The 20,729-nt window shown below is 39.5% G+C and overlaps 2 protein-coding genes and 1 long non-coding RNA gene across 5 annotated transcripts in view; 2 read left to right on the top strand and 1 right to left on the bottom strand.

The window, feature by feature from the left end:
* The window catches only part of naa25 (N-alpha-acetyltransferase 25, NatB auxiliary subunit), a 154,492-nt gene that overhangs the window by 44,270 nt on the left and 89,493 nt on the right, over positions 1 to 20,729 (bottom strand). The gene's annotated exons all lie outside the window — the stretch shown is intronic.
* LOC144210488 (uncharacterized) overlaps positions 1 to 20,729 on the top strand; it is a 120,034-nt gene that overhangs the window by 44,272 nt on the left and 55,033 nt on the right. The gene's annotated exons all lie outside the window — the stretch shown is intronic.
* The window catches only part of LOC144210954 (transmembrane protein 132C-like), a 96,992-nt gene that overhangs the window by 35,902 nt on the left and 40,361 nt on the right, over positions 1 to 20,729 (top strand). Inside the window, exon 3 of the mRNA XM_077737927.1 lies at positions 16,225 to 17,143. Within this exon, the coding sequence (XP_077594053.1) occupies positions 16,225 to 17,143 (919 nt within the window). The remainder of the gene's footprint in view (positions 1 to 16,224; positions 17,144 to 20,729) is intronic.

Here is a 20,729-nt window from a genome sequence, read left to right as displayed (position 1 = left end):
AATAAAAATGACCGAATCTGTTCTTCATCTTCATTCATTTTTAGACCGCTTTAACCTTACTAGGATCGCGGAGGGGTGCTGGAGCCTATCCCAGCCGACTTCAGGCCAGAGGTGCGGGACACCCTAAATTGGTGGCCAGATGATCGCAGGGCACAAGTAGACAGTGAACCAAGCACACTCACGCTCATACCTTGGGGAAATTTAGTGTCCAATCAGTCTACCATGCATGTCAATAGCTTAAATACATTTGCTCTGAAGATCTTAAACTACACTCAGTACTTGCAAAACTACCATTACTGTATATATTTCCTTTTTCCTCACCAAGCACTACTCCACATGACATAACTGTTTTTCATACATCAAACATTAGTCTATTCTGTGTGAACACTCACCTACTGTGCAATGGCGGTCGGTGTAAGGCACTTAACCATGCGGGCTATCTCATTATCCGAGCAGGTGAAAATTAGAGCAACTGTGTTTACAGCAATTGTCTCCCGCCAATTCCTTCAAAGACTATAATTACCGGTTTAAACATGAAGGTGGTGGATAAGGGAAAACAAATTAGAATTGGAAAAACTGTTGAAATTATCTTTTGTTTTCCTTTTTAGATTCAAATGTGTGTATGGAAAAATTTCCCATAGCTGAGAGAACAAATGTTTGTCAAGCAACTGGTGTGCTTGGTTGTCCTAATATGATGCAAATAGACCTTTTTAAAATGTGTATTTACTGATTGGAAATTAAATTAAATTTTCTGAATTGTGCATGTATTTTCGGGTCGGGTCGGGCTGGGTTCGGGCTTAAGATCTTACCTCTACCACTGACTCTGTCACTGAAATTATACACATTGGAGCAATATTCCCCCTTACTGTTCCAGAGGTCTACCTTGATTGAATCACCCAAAACTCACTTTTGTGATGCCAACTCTTTATACGGCAACAGTAAAATGGAGTGGTGTCAAGATTTCTTCTCTTGCAGGAGATTTTTGTTGCCGTGTTAATAACAGGGCTTTCTGGATTTTTTTTGTTGCAAGTTCACCTCCATTACTGTCTTTTTTTTGTAAACTGTCCCTGAGGCAAAACGACGACCTTTTGAAGGCATCTCATCTCAGCAAAGAAGCTAGAAATACTGAATGTGGCATAACAATGAGTTCACACTGATGCTGAGTTGAAAATGGAAGCCGTGCAAAGATTGCTCAACTACAAACACTGTCATTGCTCACATTCTTGCCCATAGTCCTTGAGAGACTGACATCTGCCACGGTGAATGACTGAATTTCAAACAAGTGGCATGTTAACTTCAGCAATGCTGGATGCTGATATTAGAACACTTAATAATTATTAACTTATAATCTTGCGTAATTGTCTTTCAACATAATACAATTTATACATTGATCCCTTATATGGAAAAGAATATCAAAAGGTTCAGTCAAATTCTGCCTTAGATTGTAGTAGGCTGACAGTAATTAATTTTAAATATTAAATGAAGATTTCAATATTAACAAAATGTGACACATTGTATGGATGTTTAAAGATACCTAAGGGTTGTGAGAATGTGCACTTTCATTCCAATATTATGGGATGGCTTTGAAAAGGCACTATTTTCCTTTTACTCTTATAAAGAGTTTGACAAAAAAGAATTCTGAGCATTTTTGGAGAGCAGTTCAAATCTAAGATAATGGGATATTTGCTCTTGACACTTTTTAAAAATCAACGCACATGCGTGACAAACCTTGTGTTCAAAAATGATAACATGGTAAGAGGATAACTTCATGAGTATGAGTGTAAGCGTCAATAGTTGACCGTCTCCTTGTCTTTCGCCTGGTGGCTGTAGTTGGCTGGTATAGGCTCCAGCACCCCCTGTGATCCGAGTGTGAATAAGCGGTGCAGAAAATGAATGTATAGATTTGTATGTATAACATGCCAGAAGCAGAATGGCATGCATATTAATTTTTTTCCTCTTTTTAAATTATTTTATTTTAAAAGGTCAAAGTAAAAAAAGACTTAGGTTTGTAGGTTATTTCTGCCTTTCATTTGCTGAACAAGCTAAAGGCATGCTCTACTTGGGGACTATTTCTTCTTTCTTTTTGCTTCAAGCTGTTAACATTTCATGATTGTTGTCTTGGTGTGAGAAAGACCAACTGTGCTTTTTATCCTTCATGGCCCTTGCAACGCAAGTGAGCATATAAAACCAAGCTGGAACTCAGTTGTAGTCCTGGGAGCCACATTGTGCCTCAGATGAGTTGTAAAATCACAAGTTGGCATTGGATCTCTGGCTTTTAGCACTTTATCTGTATGGACTTTTCATTCAATCATTCATTTATTCATTCATTCATTTTCAACACTGTTTGTGCTTGTCAGGATCACAAGATGCCAGAGGCTATCGCAGGCGATGGTGGGTTGGCAGAGATCAGATTTTAAAATGTATATTGAGTAATAACTGTTGGCTGTCATTGACAGTGATAGACGTCCAAACATCTTGTCCCTCAAGGTGTTTAGACATTTATTGTCGGCAATGGCAGTGAAACATGGGCACTCAATGCTAGCATTCACAAGCGTAATGGATTTGATGTTTTTAACTGTCAATGGCAGTGACAAAGTTACTACAAACACGAAAATAATCCTGAGCTACAAAGAAAAATACATATTTAATACCATACTATATATTTACAATTACACTCGTCAAATAAACTTTCTAAAACAAAGAGAAAAATGTTCAGTATCAAAATAAAATTGAAAAGAAATCATCGAGAGCTCAATTCATCACATGCATGCATATACACATCACAGGCAATTGGGACATCTCTACAAACATTAGCAATTGAGCAAAAGCTGCTATTCAACAATGCAGTTGCATATCCTGCCACACTCCCTCAGAATTTTTGGACAATTGAGTAGTCGCGTTAGCCAAAGATTCAAAATTCACTCAAAGTAACGTAAAGTTATAGTTATTACTATGACATCACTGGCTGCTAAAATGGGATGAACTGAACCTCCGTTAATGGCATTAGGGAAGCATGGCGAGCGCAAAGATTAAAAAAATAGTAGCATCAATATTAAAGCCACATGATTGGAAAGGTGTGGAGAAAAAGTAACATCTTTGATCCAGAAAATACGGTAAGCACGATCACTTAAAACACAATAAATATATCCGCCTATAACGAGTGGCCCTTCACACATCTGTGTTCAGAAGAGGTCGTTATCATTGCGGGGAGAGCTTTTGCGGTTGCCAGTTTGGACGGAGATGATACGGGCTGCTTAGATATTGATCTGTTTCTCATCAACAGAGTGCTTTTCTCTTAAGAGCTCGCTCAGCTTGCCGGACACCCAAACACGTGATACGAATACTAAAGTGTTTTGGAACAAATGTGCGTGTGTACCTGCTGATAGAGAACAATCAAGAGAGGAAGCATAAGCGTACTCATTATGAGCGCAGCATGGGGACACGGATGTAAGCCAAGAGTTCAGACTAAGGTTTTAACAAACTGATAGTCACATTTTATTTTCCCCTTTTCCTACTTCATGGGTTAAAATCCTGGAGATCTCTGTGTTAACAAAACATCCACAGCAGTTATTAAGTAACACAGATCACATGTAAGATTAAAACAATTACAAAAGTTATTATGAACAAATTGTGTTAGGTTAAAATGTTCAAAGCTGCCTCGTGGTGTAGAGTTTCTCTCGCATGACTTCGAGGTGGGTAGTCGAGGGTTCGATTCCTGCTGATACCGACCGGTATGATTGGGACTGCGGTTGTTTGTTTGTTTCTCTGTGTGCCACGGCTGACTGGCGACCAGTCTAGGGTGTCGTCTGCCTTTCGCCCAAAGACGGCTGGGTTTGGCTCCAGCAATCCCGCAACCTTTTCATAGAAGTATAAGCGATGAATGAATAAAATGTTCAACCCAAACGGATTATAAACACCTAACTAAGTAATTCATAGATTTTGAAAGTGTACTGCCATTGATGAGTTTATAGACATGGAGGCCACTTCTTACCTTTCGTTGTCAATGGCAGTTAAACCTGATCACTCAATTCCAGCCTTTTCAATTTAAATATATTCGATGTTTATTAATGTCAATGCCGTGAAAGAGTTAAACAAGCAGTTTCCAATGGGCAGGTGTGATTGAGCTTTAATGCTTAAAACCGTTCTGTTAAAATCATCCTAGGAAACACTTTTAGATGAAAGATATCTTTCTGAGTCAATAAAGGTTTAAGGTGTCATGTGGAGCATTTTGATGAAACTGACTGTCAGAATTGCCATTAGACATTCCCAAATTCACGCTGAAATATAGAGGAAAATAGTCTTCTAGATTTTGACATGCAAGGAGATTGACCGTTGAGATAGCTTCCCCACGTCTTTTCTGTTGTTTTATTACATTCGAGGTCCCAGATGACATGGACGTCAGGTGAGACACCTGAGCGTGTTTATCTGCATGCACATGTGTATTGAGTCTAATACAAACAAAAACACAATAGTCAAAACAAATGAGGACCAAAACGTCAGGAATTCCTGTGGAGTGTCCGCGTTGGAGGGCAGATGCTGCATGTACAGTTTTCAGAGCAGATTCCCAGCACTCCAAGGCGTTTTGGCTCCTATTTGTTTAGTCCAAACAAGGATTCCAGGACCAAAGTGTAAACTTCGTTCTAGCAAATAGGATAATAATAATAATGAACTATGAAGGAGCAAAGCATTCTTTAACAGCAAGACCAAGCTTATTCTTTTTTGCAAGTAAATCTATAATAATATGTAATACAAGCCCTGAAACTGACCTTTGCTCAACGTGCTGAATTAAACTAAAGGATCCTATTCTTTTGTTGTATTTGGCGTCAGGATTTGTGTGATGTGTTTTTCTTAGCTGCAGATGTAGTAGATCCATAAGTTAGACTCTTGAGAGTTTTAACGGGTTAGGGGGCCAAATAACGACAACCCGCGGCTTGCTACTCCTCGTTAGCAGTTATGGTCAACCATAGGCCGAGACATTTGATCTTCTTACTGCACGATTATATGCTAATTTTGATACCGTAAATGTTTCAATGTGAACACACAAAACAGTACATCTTCAATAGCACCAAGAGATGAAGGAAATTATTGCATGAAAGGAGAAAGGGCAAACAAGTTGGCATCTAGATGATTAACAGCTAGCGCACCAACCAGTTGCGGAGTTCAAATTGGAAGTGGAAATAAATGGTCATCAGGAATAGAAACAAACTTTATCATCATTCGAGCAAACAAACCACAGAAGTTTATGACTTTTAAATTGACCTTGGTCTGACCTGGATTTGAACCCAGGACTCCCACTGTGACATTCTAACCACTCACCCACAGGACTGTGCCTCTCCCATTCAACAAATGTTAAATGCATAGGACATTGTTTCATTCATCTTCTAAACAGATTTTTCTCACAAGGTTTGCAGGAAGGGGTGCTGGAGCCTATCCCAGGTAACTACAGGCCCCAGGCAGGGGACACCCTGATGGCCACCAATTCACCCTCACACTCCTACTCATACCAAGCCCACCATGAATTTGTTTAGGATGTGGTAGCAAAACAAACTCAAGGAGAAAACACAAACACCAGACAGCTGGATCCCACCTGGGATCAAACCCTTGACCCCAAAACTGTGAGGTCTACCACTAACCACTCGGCTGCCGAGCCATGCACATGACAACCTTTATAAAAGGAAAGCTCTTTGACTACTGAAAGTGCCACGACATTTTTGGAATATGTTCTTATGCACTACTTTAATACCCAACAACAATCATCTCACCTTTGCAGCAATGTGTTGACACTTTGAAAGTCTAGCATTTAGATTTTTGACAGCTGCCATGTTGGCCTTTGGGAACTGGCCATGACTGTGTGGGTGACATTGAGGGGTGAAAGGCGGCCACTATCCTGATATCGCATCTACGTTCATCACATGATAGCAAGGCCTTAAAGCAGAGATGGGAAATTCGGTCCTCAAGGGCCACTGTGGGTGTATGTTTTTGTAGCAACTGATCCAACACAGACAGTTTAACCAACAAACAAGAAGCACCTTAATGCAATCCACTGATTTCACTTGTAGGACACCAGATTGGTAAAAAAAAGGTGTCCTCTTTATGGGTTGGAACGATCACAATATATTATTAAATAAATCAAACTCAAACTGTCCAAAAGCCCCCAAAACACCCTGAAACCCTGTCTAAATTAATTAAGTATTTAACGTTTGTGGAAATTATGTGGAAAAAAACAACAACCAAGAATGATTTATTTAGCCATTAAAATTAATAAGGGCGGTCCAGTGGATGACTGGTTAGGATGTTGGCCTAGCAGTTCGAGGTTCTGGCCTCTTGCTCGATGAATGTTATCAGGACTTAACACTGGAAACTGTAGACCAGTGGTTGCCAAGTCCGGTTTTCCAGAGATCCTATCCAGTCTGTTCTCCATATCTCCCTCCTCTACCACACCTGAATCAACTCATCAGCAAGCTGTCCAGAAGCTTCACACCGATCGCAATTATTTGATTCAGGTGTGTTGCGCCACCGCTGCTCTAGACCTTAACAAAAGTGAGGCTGAAAAACACAACCATCATCTGAAAACACAAACTCTTATGTGTTCCTGTAAATTATTTATTGTTTTAACAAGAAATAACTATTCAACTAGAACATTGTGGGTTTGATTGTCAGCTCTACCTGATGTTACATAAAAAAAATAGCAATCAGTTGACTCTGAGCCATCAGTGTGTGTGAATTGGGTAATTTTTTGAACGTGCTTTTAAGACCTTGGAATGTAATTTCCCGTTAAGGGCATTGAAATTGTGCATTAGTTTCTACTCAAAAGGAGGAAATGAAAGACAGTCTATATTTTCCTTTTATCCTCTATTGATAGCATCGTACTTGCCTATACAACACCATTTAATCCAAATTATGATTTGTGGAGGAAACAACCTTGAAAGAAAATTATTTCTTTTTCACTATGGATTCAAACCGGACAAAAAACATCACAGAAATTAGATACACTGGATGAAACCTCAATAGATAAACTCTAACCATTTGCTGTGACAATGTCAACTTTTGCTACTGATTTGATAGAGTAAAGGCTGGACAATTGGTTAGCGTTTTGGCCTCACAGTTCTGGGGTCGACAGTTTGATCCCAAGTGAGTCATGACTGTGTAGAGTTTGCATGTTCTCCTCGAGCTTCTATGGGTTTTCTCTGGGTACTATGGCTTCCTCTCACATCCAAAACACATGCATGGTAGGCTGGTTGAACATTCTAAATTGCCCCTAGGTATGAGTGTGAGCGTGAATGGTTATGGGTCTCTTTGTGCCCTGCGATTGGCCAGCACCCAATCCAAAGTCTCCCCACCTAGTGGCCATAGTTAGCCGGGAAAGGCACCAGTACCACCGGGAACGGTGCGCTTCCTGTGAGCCAGGACAAACCAGGCGTTTCTGTTCTATACCGTTAAGCACTTCATTCTAGTTTGCTAGTGTGGATCTCTCCTTCGGTGGTTCCAGCCAGCACGCTGTATTATGGCTGTGCCAGAAGCATATGACTTGTTGTGCCTTCTATGAACTACATGGATATTTGTTACATACAGCTTCAACACGTTTTATCATCTGTGCTTTCAACCATTGGAGAAATTCCTGGGACAAGTTGCATGTTATGTGGAAAAACTGCCAAACCTGCTTTTAAATGCAGAGAAAACAGAATTATAATTTGTTCTCTGATGGTAGAGTATCAGCCCACTATCATAAAGTCACTCTTAGACGCTTTATAAGGATCATGCCTTTTTTAATATGTCAATCTCCGTATTCTTCTCCAATACATTTTTTATAGCTACCATTAATATTATACATGTCTTTCATAATCAGCTGTTTCTGTACTAGCCTATCTTTCTTGGCAGGCGAGTCGTTATTGCAGTACTTTGAAGACAAGAACCCGTCCTCCATTCTTTCTATTGCCAAACCAATTTCTGACAACTCTCAACAATGAATGTATTACCATAAGATTGTGATGGATGGTCGATAATGGATTATCATTGCAAAACTGATTCACATTGCTATGCAATTTTCTTTATTTACTAAAAGATTCCAAATTGTCCTGATGTTAAAATATATATCTCGAACGGTCAGCTAAAAATTCTGAATCCCTTATCAAGAAAAATTGCATTTGGAAACACCTGTAGAATTAAAGTCAACTAAGGGTGTATTCATACCAGGAAAGTCATTCACTTTCAAAACACTATTGGTCCAGACTTTTTTGGTGTCTTTCCTTTTCACATAAACATCGTTCAATCATTGAACAAAATGGTCTGACGGACCCTCAGAAATGGTTTGGGTCTGCCGAACCACACCAGCATCTTCTCCCATCATCGGAACCAATTCACCTCCAAGTTGTGATCGGTTGACAGCTCCAGGTGTCCTGGTGCCAAGTGCATATTGACACTCTTGCGCTTGAAGATGGTGTTCTTAATGTCAATTCACGGTGAGCGCAGTAGTCTAACAGTACATCATCGCTGGTGCACAAACTTAAGGTTTAATGGATATTATCGGCGCATCATTTTTTTACGAGGAAATTCCTCTTCTTCATCTGCGCTGAGTGCAATTCAGCGTAGAAGCGCTGTTTTCATCTCCTGTCTTCCACTTGCGAGTTTCACTGTGGATTTTGACATTTTTACTAACTTTTTTATACTTAAAAAAAAAAACGTGATGTAGTGAAGCCGTGGATGTTGAAGCTGTGAACCATCACAGTACATAGAATTTAATTAAATGCAAGATTGGACACAAATATTAATATGCCACATTGTGTATTTGGCAGTGAAAAGTTGGCTTGCTCTGCTTTCTAATGGGGGTGGAAAAAAACAAAGATACTTTGGTTGAATCTCATAGTTGCAAATTTGTGTTTCTTTCTTTTTTGTGCCTCCTTTTTTTACCTAGTAAGTAAATCTGGACCCTCATTGAACATTGAGGTTTGCATTATTTAAAAGCATTGTATTGAGTTTCTTACTGCGTAACTTTGACACAGTGGTTGTTTGAGTCATTTTAAAGGGTAGAAACTGAGGGAGGGAAGATGCGAGTCACATTGATAAGTTCTCTGAGATAATCTAAACTGTTAAATGGGTCTGCATCGTAAAGTGTTGCCTTCGATTAGCCCTCCGGGTGATCTGATTGTGACTGTGCACCTGTTCTCTTCACTGCATTTAGCAGCATTTGGTTGAAGAGAGCACGTCTCGTAGCTCATCCCAGCTAAGTAACCTACGGCTCTATTGTGAGTCCCCACACCACCATTCACCTCCTGTCTCCCCGACGACATATAATGCGAACTGCGGACACGGGCGATGGGTTGAACTGGAATAAAAAGGCCATTCATGTCCCTAGTGTGTCTTTAAGGGACAAAGCTTTCGTAGGCGAGCTTCGTTGCCGGGTAACCCCCAGTAGGCTCACGTGATATGGAATGAGCAGAGGGAAACTGCAAGAAATCATATAAAGCTGCTCAAAGTCTTCCCGAGTTTGACCTAAGTGATGCCCAATGGGCTCTCTGCAAAAAACCCACAGACTGTCTAAAGGTCACTCCATCTTTTTAAATAATGGCGTTACTCTTCATATCGTACATTTTACTTGGACTACTTACCCCCCTAAAATAAAAGTCAATGGTGTAGTAGCCTTTGTAAATCCATGACAATGACACGTCAATTAAAAGATTTTTAAGATAAAGAGACTCCTCATAAATTCTTGGATATATACGTATAGGTAGCATATTCCTTTAAAAAAATCTGTCTTTAATGCTGTCCTCAAGGGCCCTAATGTGTACAGCATATACAATTTAACTAATGAGGTTTCTGCCAAAACATGGAGCACCTGACTGCAATCAACTCAATACACTTAAAAGACACCAGATTGGTGAAAATGTGTCATCTTGTTTGGTTGGGATGCAATCCCTCTGTGGCTTTTTGTGGAATAGTTTGGAGACCCCGTTCCAAAATGTATTTACATTCGATGTGTTTTTAATATGCCCATTGACAATCCAGCTTGATGATATAATATGCATGGATGCTTAGTATATGGTGCAAATATTCAAAGTCACTCGAACACCAGTTATCCGGATACTATCGATTCTAGTTAAATTTCAAAAAGAAAACAACAACCTAAAGCAGTGGATGGAAGTGACTAACATCTGGTATATGATAAAACTTACTTTGTTCTTTGGTCATCGCACTTAAAGTTGCTCATTTCTCTGAAAGGGAAAATATGATTACACACATCGATCATTGCAAAAAATAGTTGCAAAAAATAGTTGCCTAGCAATGAAAGATTAGGTGTGCCTCGTTATTACGGAGCCTGTTTAACCTTCTGTTGAGGATTGGACTCTCTCGTCCACCTAGGTACTCTTGTGGGGTCAGGGTGCATTTGATGGGCTCTTACTAGTGATTACGGCTCCGTTGTGTTTCCATTGAGAAATATTGACTTAAGTATGATACCAGCAATTGACATGTTAAAATGCCCTTGGTCCAACAATCTTAAGTGAAAATATGAAGTCTTTTCTGTGGTTTAAGTGTAGTCTTGAATTAGTTTGATATATGTTGAAAATGTCAGAGGTTAGAACTTTGCCAATGGAATTTTGAGCCTTATTTCACATTGAGTTACAGCTAACCGGAAAAATAAATTGATTTAAGGCCAGAAAACAAAGAAAATCTTATCTCTGTATTTGTCCATTAATAGTAAGAATATTTCCCTGTGAAACCAATGAGGCAGAGTGTAATTAGGTAAAATTACAGCAACAAAACAGGTGAATCTCAGAATTAGTATTATTACTATTATTTTGACATCATGAAGTGTACCTTATGTGGTAAGTTTTACACAGCGTATCAAAACATATGGGGCCCCAAAATTATTTTTAAATGCTAATTCAGTATGTGAAAATATATTCAGTTTATGACACTATCTTAATTGAAAATATGTAATAGAATTATACTGCAGCCGCCAGCCATTCTTATTTGTCTCAAAAACAAGCTTCTCTGACATCAAGGTCCAGACTTCCCTTCTAACTTCATTAAAGTCAAAGCCAAGACCAATTCAATCCATAAAACCATTAGTATTCTTAACCCACATTATTTAGCGGTAGGTGAAAATGACACATTAGAATCTAACCATTTCGGCTACTTAGAAAAAAGGAAAAGGACAATTTCGCCCTATCTCAGATTTCTGAGTATTTAAGAGCACTAGTGATAAAGGCATTTAATTTAATTGAATAATCTTTGGAAATTTGCTAAAAACCGCATGAAAGAAATCCAATCGGACTGAGCCTTTTTTTCTCTTTATCCAACAACAACAACAACACACACACAAAAAAGCCATTTTTTGTTACATTAGAATAAGGCTCTTGAGGAGTCTTATTATCATCAAAGCATTAAAAAGTTCAAAGATATAAGAAGCAGCCTGGCGGACCTGTAGTTAGTGCACGGGCCTCACAGTTCTGGAATTATGCGTTTCATCCCAGGTCGTTTCTCAGTTTGGCTTGTGTGGGTTTTCTTCGGGTAGTCCATTTTCCTTCCAAATCCAAAAAAACACGCAGGGTAGGCTGTTTAGACATTGTAAATTCCCACTGTGATTAGCTGCCCACCAATTCAGGGTGCCCCCTGCTTGGTACCCACAATTTGCTGGGATAGGCTCCAGCAACCCTTGTGAGGATAATTGGTATGGAAAATGAATGAATGAATGATGTAAGAACTCATTTAACAGTCAGTATTCAGTTTGTATTTTGTTTGGAACAGGAAGATTGTTCGAAAACTAATTACAAAACTATATTTCCTTCAGATTTGACCACTCACAGATTGATTGTAGAGGTTTGATTGTTGTCCCTGTGTGCTCTACGACCGAATGGCAACCAGTCTAGGTTGTACTAGTCAGCATTTCGCCCAAAGTCAGCTGGGATAGGCTCTGGAAAACCCTGTAACCCTTACAAGGTGAATAAATTAATGATTATACTTGTTTTAAGACAATAAAATCATTCAATTTGAAAAGATAAGCAAATTATTCAAGCTCTAGGTTTTTGTTTTAATTCAAGGCACTGCTTTACAGACGTTTTGGTTCAAATTCAAATGGTGTGACTGAATTCTGAAAGCTTATTCCCTCTCATGAACAAAACAATCATGATACCAATGAGAAAACTCATTTAATTGCTTTTCTGGTATTGAAGCCGATATCAATGCTAATAGGAAAATACATCAAATTCCAATTTCCTAGTCAGCTTCATATTATTTCCAGTATAAACATATGGCACACAAACAGTGAGCAATGAACCAAGGTTGTGTTGTACACAAGAACACACGACTTAATTGTTGAGTGAGTGTGAGCAGTGTAGGCTTTCTTTCATCAAATGTTCGTGCCATTCAATTTCGATAACCTTTGCTCTCCATGCTTGCTTCCGTGTGCTCACCTTGCTCATGCAGAACCAAATCTGTTTGGCAAATATGTTATCATGAGGACAACTTCAAATGTTTGATCAGAGAGTCCTCGCTAGTGAAAATGTCCACATGGCAGAAGATAAGGACTGGATGAATTGAGAATGGGGAAACCAAGATGAGACGATTATATATCGACTTTGGTCACAAGGGAGGAGAACAGGTGATTGGTTTTGGAGCTAAACACACCTCCCCTGGGCATATACAAGTTATTTTCTGAAGACTCATGACGTTTTTAAGGGGTCACCATATAATTTAAAATATGTAAAAATAATAATGAAAACTTTTTCAAAATTATATACTGAATGAGTCGACGTCCATCCATTCCTGAGACGCAGTAATTAGTACGTAGTAAGTAATAGACACGTACCCTGTATGCACAATGTTATACAAAAAGCACCCTGCATTATTATTTTTCCATACAATTTAATATACTAAATCACACTAATGTATATAATTGACAAAAAATGTTCAGATACCTTTTTTTCCCGTCCTCGTTATTGTGTATTCCTTAAATGGTTATAATCAAGTCCATCTTTTGAGCGGACAGATGATTTCAAAGTAATTCTCCAAAGAAGATTCTTTCAGGCCAAACTCTTATTTCAAATTCACTGTTAAATGAATGAAAAGAAAATTACAATCAACCAACCGCAGGTGTTTCTCTGGACAGGACACAGACTTTTAAGTTAATGTTAACCCTCAGTATATAAATCCTTAGATGGCCTCAAGGTGTAGAGGTTCACTCACCTGACTTTGAAATGGACAGACTTGGGCTTGATTCCCACTTTTGCCCGAAGACAGCTGGGTTACTCTCCAGCAATCCCCACTTCCCTTTTGGGAATGGGCGGTATAGAAGATGAATTAATTTTGGAATTTTGTTCAAATTGGGGGAAAAATACATTTGGATGAGCTCTTTTCCCCTCCTTATTACGGTTCCGAATTAGCGGTTCGAAACTCGGTATCAGCAGATGCACCAAATCAGCTGATTTTCGGACTGAACTCACATGCAAAATAAAAATGTCATTGGGACATCCTTAGTGGGTATTGTAAATTGGAATGTACAAACATTCTTTCTGTACTTGTTAATGTCACTCACAAATGTTTGTCATGCTTGAGCTCTATGAAATTTGAGCAGCATAGTCCTTACACTCTTCTGTCTATGTAGTGGTGTGTTTTCAGTATCCAGCAATTCTCTGCTCATATAGATTTTACAACCTAGATTTATCACAGGAGGTTAACTTATCTCCACAAATCGTTTCCTTTTTCATTTGTAGAAGCAGTCCGACAGCATACATGATTTACAAGTACTGACACGAAATCCAAGGATCTCTTGCAGCAGCAAAATGCACTAGCTGTGTGTGTAGCCTGTGTTTATTCTAATCACCATTCTGGTGATTTAAAAAAAGACCAACTTTGGCCTCACTGCGATCGCAGGGGATGCTGGAGCCTATCCCAGAGGCAGATGACATCCTGAATTGGTGGCTAGCCGATCACCAGGCACAAGAAGACTGACAACCATGCACACTCACACCCACACGAAGGGGCAATTTAGAGTGTCCAATCATCCTACAATCCAGGTTTTTGGAATGTGGGAGGAAACTGGAATTCTCAGAGCAAACCCACACAGGCCCGGGAAAGTGCAAACTCCACACAGGTGGATGTGACTTGGATTTGAACCCACTACGCCAGAGCTGTGATTCCAACGCGCTAACCACTCACCCCACCCGGCCGCCTACTCTGACTGAATTAATGTCTTTTTAATACCTGGTTACAAGTTCCCATGTGACTTGAAGTTTTTAGGAGTAGTGGTGCGGCATGGCCTCGGGGGGTGAAGTAGTCAGGTTTTTTCTGCACATTAAAGTTAGTGGACTATTGCTGTGCAATTGACGTTAATTCAATCCAGTAAATATACAAATATGTTCGACTAATTAGATATTTATACTCCACTTATTTAGTGTTTTATTGTCGAAATATGTATGGTTTAGCTCATAGTGGTATGTTTGTATGAAAGCTTTACAAAAGACCAAATGTGGAAAAATAGAAGGAAGCCAAGGAAAGAACTTCAAAGAGTCACAAATTGTGGTGTTTGCTCTCTGTCTTTAACTGAATATTGTCACGTGTATTGAGGAGAGAACAAGACATATTGAAATGACTTATAAACAAATGGTGGCTGCCTGACAGCAGACAAAAAGAGGAGCAAATCAGTAAATATCTTTTCTTTAATGCATTGCCATAGTTAAAAAAAATATTATTTGTTGTACTCGGGTCCTTTTCTTACTTTTTACAATCAGGTATTTTAAATTATTTCAAATGCATTTATCGCTCTTGTGAAATGAAAGTGCAATTCTTTCCCGTTCGAGGAAATACTTAGGTATTTAATTTTGTATTCATATTTACTAATGCACTTTTGATAGTTTTGTCAGCCCGGTGTAGCAAGTGGTTGCTGTGTCGGCCTTACAGATGCTGGGGTCCTGGGTTCAAATCCAGATCGGTCCACCTGTGTGGAGTTTGCATGTTCTCCCTGGCCCTGCGAGGGATTCCTCTGGGTACTCTGATTTTCCTCCCACTTCACAAAAACATCCATGGTAGGCCGATTGGAAACTCTAAATTGCCCGTAGGTATGAGTGTGTGTGTGTGTGTGTGTGTGTGTGTGTGTGTGTGTGTGTGAGAATGATTGTCTGTCTTCTTGTGCCCTGTTATCAGCTGGCCACGGATTCAGGGTGTCCCCCGCCTCTGGCCCGGAGTCAGCTGGAATAGCCTCCAGCACCCCCCGTTACCCCATTGAGGGATAAAGCATTTCAGAAAATGAGATGAAACTTTTAAAAGTTCAATATTTCCTCCAAAGTTGGAAAAAAAAGTAATTGCCAGCACAGATCTTTTCTTCTTTGTTTGGTATTTTATACAATTATTCTGCAATGCATTTAATATTTAACAGACTACTTCATTATGTATTACTTAAATAAATAGCTCCAGCCTAGTCTCAAAGCGCTTTGAGTGTCTGAAAGGTGAAAAGGATCTATCAAAGAAGCCCAGTCACTCGTCAAGTCTCTTTCTCTCTTGCACTCAGCTCCGCACACTCTGCATTGTACTCAATAATGTTTCATTTTAGTATTAAACATCATTACCACTAGTTATTTGTTACACTGTCAGCAGGTGCTGAATTACAACCAATAGAAATGTTTTCCATTGTAATATCCAGTTTTTTTTCAGAGTGGGAACAAATTATTTTGTATTGAGTTCATTTGTATGGCAAACATTGACTTGAGATACGAGTAAATCGACATAAGACCTCGGTCCCGGAATGCATTAAGCTCGTATCTCAAGGTATGACTCTGAAGGCATTTCAATGGATGTTACATATATTGTATTTTTAAGACTGTAGTCACACCTGAGTATTAGTCCCGCTAGACAAAGAATGGCCATTGAAAGGAAAAATAATACTCAAGTCACACTGGAGTGTAAATTGCACTTTTGGTGGACCGTTTTTAAGTTATCCGAAAGCAAAGAACAAACATTATACGTTAAAGTAATCATAAAATAGGGAACAACAGAAAACAATCAACACAATCAATTAATGCTAGGTATTAACAGAGTTTGAGATAATCATGGCCTAAAAAACATAACATGCCAGTAAGAGTGAAAAAAAATAAAGACATGTACATTTCAGAGCAAACCAAACTATAAAAAGAAAATATAGCACTAGAATACAGACATACATGTGTTCTTCCACTTATTGAAACAATGGAGCAGTAGATAACGTCTCTGGTTTCTGTCTTTCGTTTCTTTTAGTGGTGGACGCCAAGACCATCCTGGAAGGCCTACAGAGGTACAACGCTGTGCCAATCTATCTCCCTGTCAGCTACCGGATCCTTAATGCTGAGTCAGCTTTCTTCCTACAGGAGGCAAACCAGGATTTAATGAGGAATTCTAGCCTGCAGGCTCGCACGGAGTCCTTCTTTATCCACCAGGCTCGGCAAATGCCTTTTGTCAATGCAAGCTACGGGCCGCTGTCTGTGCAGCAGCCTGTCCCACTAGAGATGCTTCAGACGCAACCAGGGCCGTTTGATATGCCCGCTTCATCATCAGGTCCAACATCTGCGTCCCTCTCCCCGCTTTTCACATTTAACTGGAAGGTTCATACTTACATCATTAATGAAAGGGTCCACCCCAGCTGGCCCAAAGTCCAAGTGTTGTTTTATATCGCAGGGAGGGACTGGGATGATTACAGTGCGATCCAAAAGCTACCCTGCATTCGAATGTTCGCCTTCCATGAGACTCAAGAGGTGCGGGGGACATGTCGGCTGAAAGGGGAGCTGGGTATTTGCGTTGCTGAGCTGGAACCTCTCGCTAGCTGGTTCAGCCCTCCGACTGTCAGGCCTGGTAGGCAGAAGGTATCAGAACAGGCCCAAGGAACTCCTGTGGAGCTTTACTACATAGTTCAAACTACCAACACTGAGGAATGCAATGCTGAGGACTCACGAAGAGGCAGTTCTATTCGCACGGAGCAGTATGGTCCTCGAGGCTATTCTGCTGGTCACGTACCAATGCAACGCATCGGGAGCGTGAGGCTTTTTCAGCCATTATCGGAACTCAAACTGGACGGCAACTTTTTGGTCATGACGCCCTCCAAACCCATCCGACAGAGAGAAACTCTTTCAGCTTTTTTAGCTTTGTCTACCCTTTCTTCAGTGCAGATCTTCACTCTCAGGTAAGCAGTTCATATACAGTAACAATGTGCATAATATTTCTGTTTCAAAACAATTTTGAGTCTCATCAGGGTTTGCATGCTGTGGGTTAATCAGAGAGGGTTCACTGAAAAAAGTCCTTGAGTCCAATTTCTCTTTACAAGTGCTTTTGGTGTCCTTTATACCTGAAATCAGCTTTTTCTAATGTCTCATCTCCAAGAAAGAAAACAGACTTGAAGCATCTGTAGCATCACTTGTGTAATAACTTTGCCGTATGGACGACGGAGCCAACTTGGCGGCTTTCTCGTATCTCGAATAATTTGTCTCGTTTCTAGAGATAATTATTTGCTCGAAATGTTACTCGTATCTTGAAATGCTCGTATGTCGGGGTGCTCATATATCGAGGTATTACTGTATATGAAATGGTGTTGTTGTATGAGAGAATGACGGATGTAGTGAATAATGGCTGTGACTCTTGGAGACAGTGCTAAAATAATCAGGTAGTGAAATTCCACTATTTGTGGAGGTGAGATATAACAAAGACTACACAGATTTTAATGCCACACATTTGAGTTACAATGTTAATTATATTTTCATGAAGCGGTGAAGGTCTGGCCTGGGTTAGTGTAACAAAGAAGGAAATGTTGCAAATATGACAACAGTAGTAAACATCTAATGTTTTGTGATCTTTATTTGTGACATTAAATCATTTCACATAAAAAAGTGACACTAAGTCTAGACTAGTCCAACCCACAGTTTTAATGGATGAAAAACTACTTATACTTCAAATAAAATTTTGGGTTAGACTCTACTTAGTGCCATTTTCCTAATTAGTGTTATCTAACTTTCACTCCAAAAGCTAAATGAGTAGGAGAAATGTTACGAAATCATATTTTCCCTTTCAATTATGTGACACAGAGTTGACCATTTTGCAGTAAGTAACCAATGAACTGCAAAGTAGTATCACTAGCACCAGCTTTTAAAAGATGCCATTGGTGCCCTGCATAGGGCCCAAAAATGTTACAAAGAATAACCTGTTCTGGAAATGGATTTTTGACCGTTTTTTTCTCTGTGATTTATCTGAATTATCAGCAATGGGCAATGGATTAGTGTGTGGCATGAGAGATTAGAATATGTATGTATGATAAGCTTTTGATTTGACACACAGCACTTGATCAGAGGCGAAGTTGCCATGACGCCACAAGTGTACTGCCTGACATCTGTTTTTTTGGCCCATTTACATACTGAGCAGCCAAGATGTTCATTCCTTTTACTTTTTAATCCCAGCTCAAACAGATAAATGTATTTGATGAAAATGGCCCTATACCTGGGGCCACCTCATGGTGGTGAGGTTCACTGGCTTCAGTTCTGTGCGGGAAAACACGGGCTCGATTCCCACCGGTGGTGGTCTGATTGTGAGTCCGAATGGTTGTTTTTTTTTTATCTCTGTGTGCCCTATGGTTGACTAGCGACCAGTCTAGGGTGTAGTCTGCTTTTCACCCAAACTTGGTTAGGATAGGCTCCAGCAACCCTTTCAGAGCTGATTTTCTTATGATGAAATCACAAAGTGAACTGGTTGGTACTGATGCGGTAAAGAATATATTGTCAAATGTGTCATTTATTTAGAAATCAAATCTTTCAGATCCCTTTTAAAGAGCCTTTAAAATTATTGTTACGTAACACAACTGTAGACCGCTGCATAGAGTCCTTTTTATAATGTAACCCTTTTTTAAACTTTCTTGAACAGGAAAATGAGAATGTAACTTTCCATATAAAATTAAAAGCTTGTATGTGCTACATGCCTTGATTTACACCCAAGTTGCCAATTGAGATTTTTTGTTACATTTTGAGAACATGGGAAAAAGTAACTTATAATTTCTTTTTAAAAAGTACAGGATGTCCTCAAATAAAGATCCTTGGTTAAAATGGGTTAATTTAAACATAAAAAGTGAGGTACAGAAAAGGCCTACAAATTAACAAACAGCTTTATTTAAACACAAAGAGCATGCCAAAATATTTATGGAATATAAGTATGGAAAAGTACAACAAAGGTAGCGCCACGTAGTCGGCGAGTATCCTATAGAAAAGGCACTTACTGGTGGAAAATTCAACTATAAGGTGTCGTGAAAACTATGCGCAATAATAAAGTACAATAAAAACAGCACGGCTGAGTCGGTGAGTAAACTAAGGAATGCAAAATACCAAAATAAGCACAAGAAGAAGATATACAAGCATTTGAATGAAGGCAGGAAAACTCGAGAGCAATATTGGGCACACACGGCAGTATGGAAAATACAATAGTCTGGCAGCCATTGGTCGTGACACGACTCCTTAAACACTGAGTACTCCTAATGCAAAACAGGTGGTCAGCTCCGGCCATCAGGTGCTGGAAAAGACGGAAAAAGTTAGAGCAGGACAAAAACTCGACGAGAAGAAATACAAAAATAGAAGAAAAATACTTATTTAGACACATACGTTACGTGAACATAATGATGCTGTCATAATATAATTATCGCATTCAATGTCAGGGAAACATGTTTATTATGAATCCCACCCTTCCAAGATTAAATGACTCTAAATAGTAGTGAACAAGTTAAGAGATACCAGTAAGAAAAGAATCATACCTCTAGTATAGTCAGTATATACATTATCGGCAATATTATTTCATATATATAAATGAATGTGTGTGTATTTGTACATGTAATATTGCGGATAATAGACTACGATAATCAAAAAACCGCGAAGTAGGATCACCCCTTGTATTAATACCACACTGGGTTTTCGCGCCTATACCGGCTGAGTGGTTCGCGCGTCGGCCTCACAGCGTTCTGGTTCAAATCCAGGTCGGTCCACCTGTGTGGAGTGTGTTGTTTGTTCTCCCGGGCCTACCTGGGTTTTCTGTGGGTACTCTGGTTTTCACCCACTCGTCAAAAACATGCATGTAGGCTGATTGGACACTCGAAATTGCCCCTGAGTATGAGTGTGAATGGTTGTCTGTCTCCTTGTGATCTGTTATAGGCTCCAGCCCCCTTCGCGACCCTAGTGAAGATAAAGCGGTTCAACACCAAGCTGCTGTCAATGATCCATCGAGCCTTTTCTCGTATGAAAATTGATTCAATAAGACTTGAATTGCTTTGTGTTGTTTGATGCAAATGATAGCATATGTAATACATCCATTGGGCTTCCTGTACGCCTGAGATCCAAATCATGAAAGATGAATCCTTTCACATCCTCAAAGTGGTGCTGTGACACGGGGCCTCTGCAATTTGTCAACCCTGGGTGAGCAAGAAATCTGCCAAAAGAGCCTCATTGCGTTTTCGCTCACTTAAATAACGATGAACTCTATTTAGTAGTAGGGTTCACCATCCACTGGGACTTGAAGTAAGGTGTTTTCCATTCACGCTTTCTTGTCTGTATCATGTTTCATTTTTCCCTTGAGGATAGCCAAGACTTCAAATGCAACCAAAACTATCTCATTAGCAGCGTAAACATTACACTTCAAAGTATTTGAAGATTGCATACTATTCTGTGAAGTACAGTCGTACCTCTACTTACGAAATCAATTACTTCCAGAACTTTTTTCGTAACTTGAAAATTTAGTACGTAGAG

The sequence above is a fragment of the Stigmatopora nigra genome, chromosome 17 (assembly GCF_051989575.1).
Source record: "Stigmatopora nigra isolate UIUO_SnigA chromosome 17, RoL_Snig_1.1, whole genome shotgun sequence".
In the NCBI taxonomy this organism is placed as follows: domain Eukaryota; kingdom Metazoa; phylum Chordata; class Actinopteri; order Syngnathiformes; family Syngnathidae; genus Stigmatopora; species Stigmatopora nigra.
This window is presented reverse-complemented; position numbering and strand designations above follow the sequence as displayed.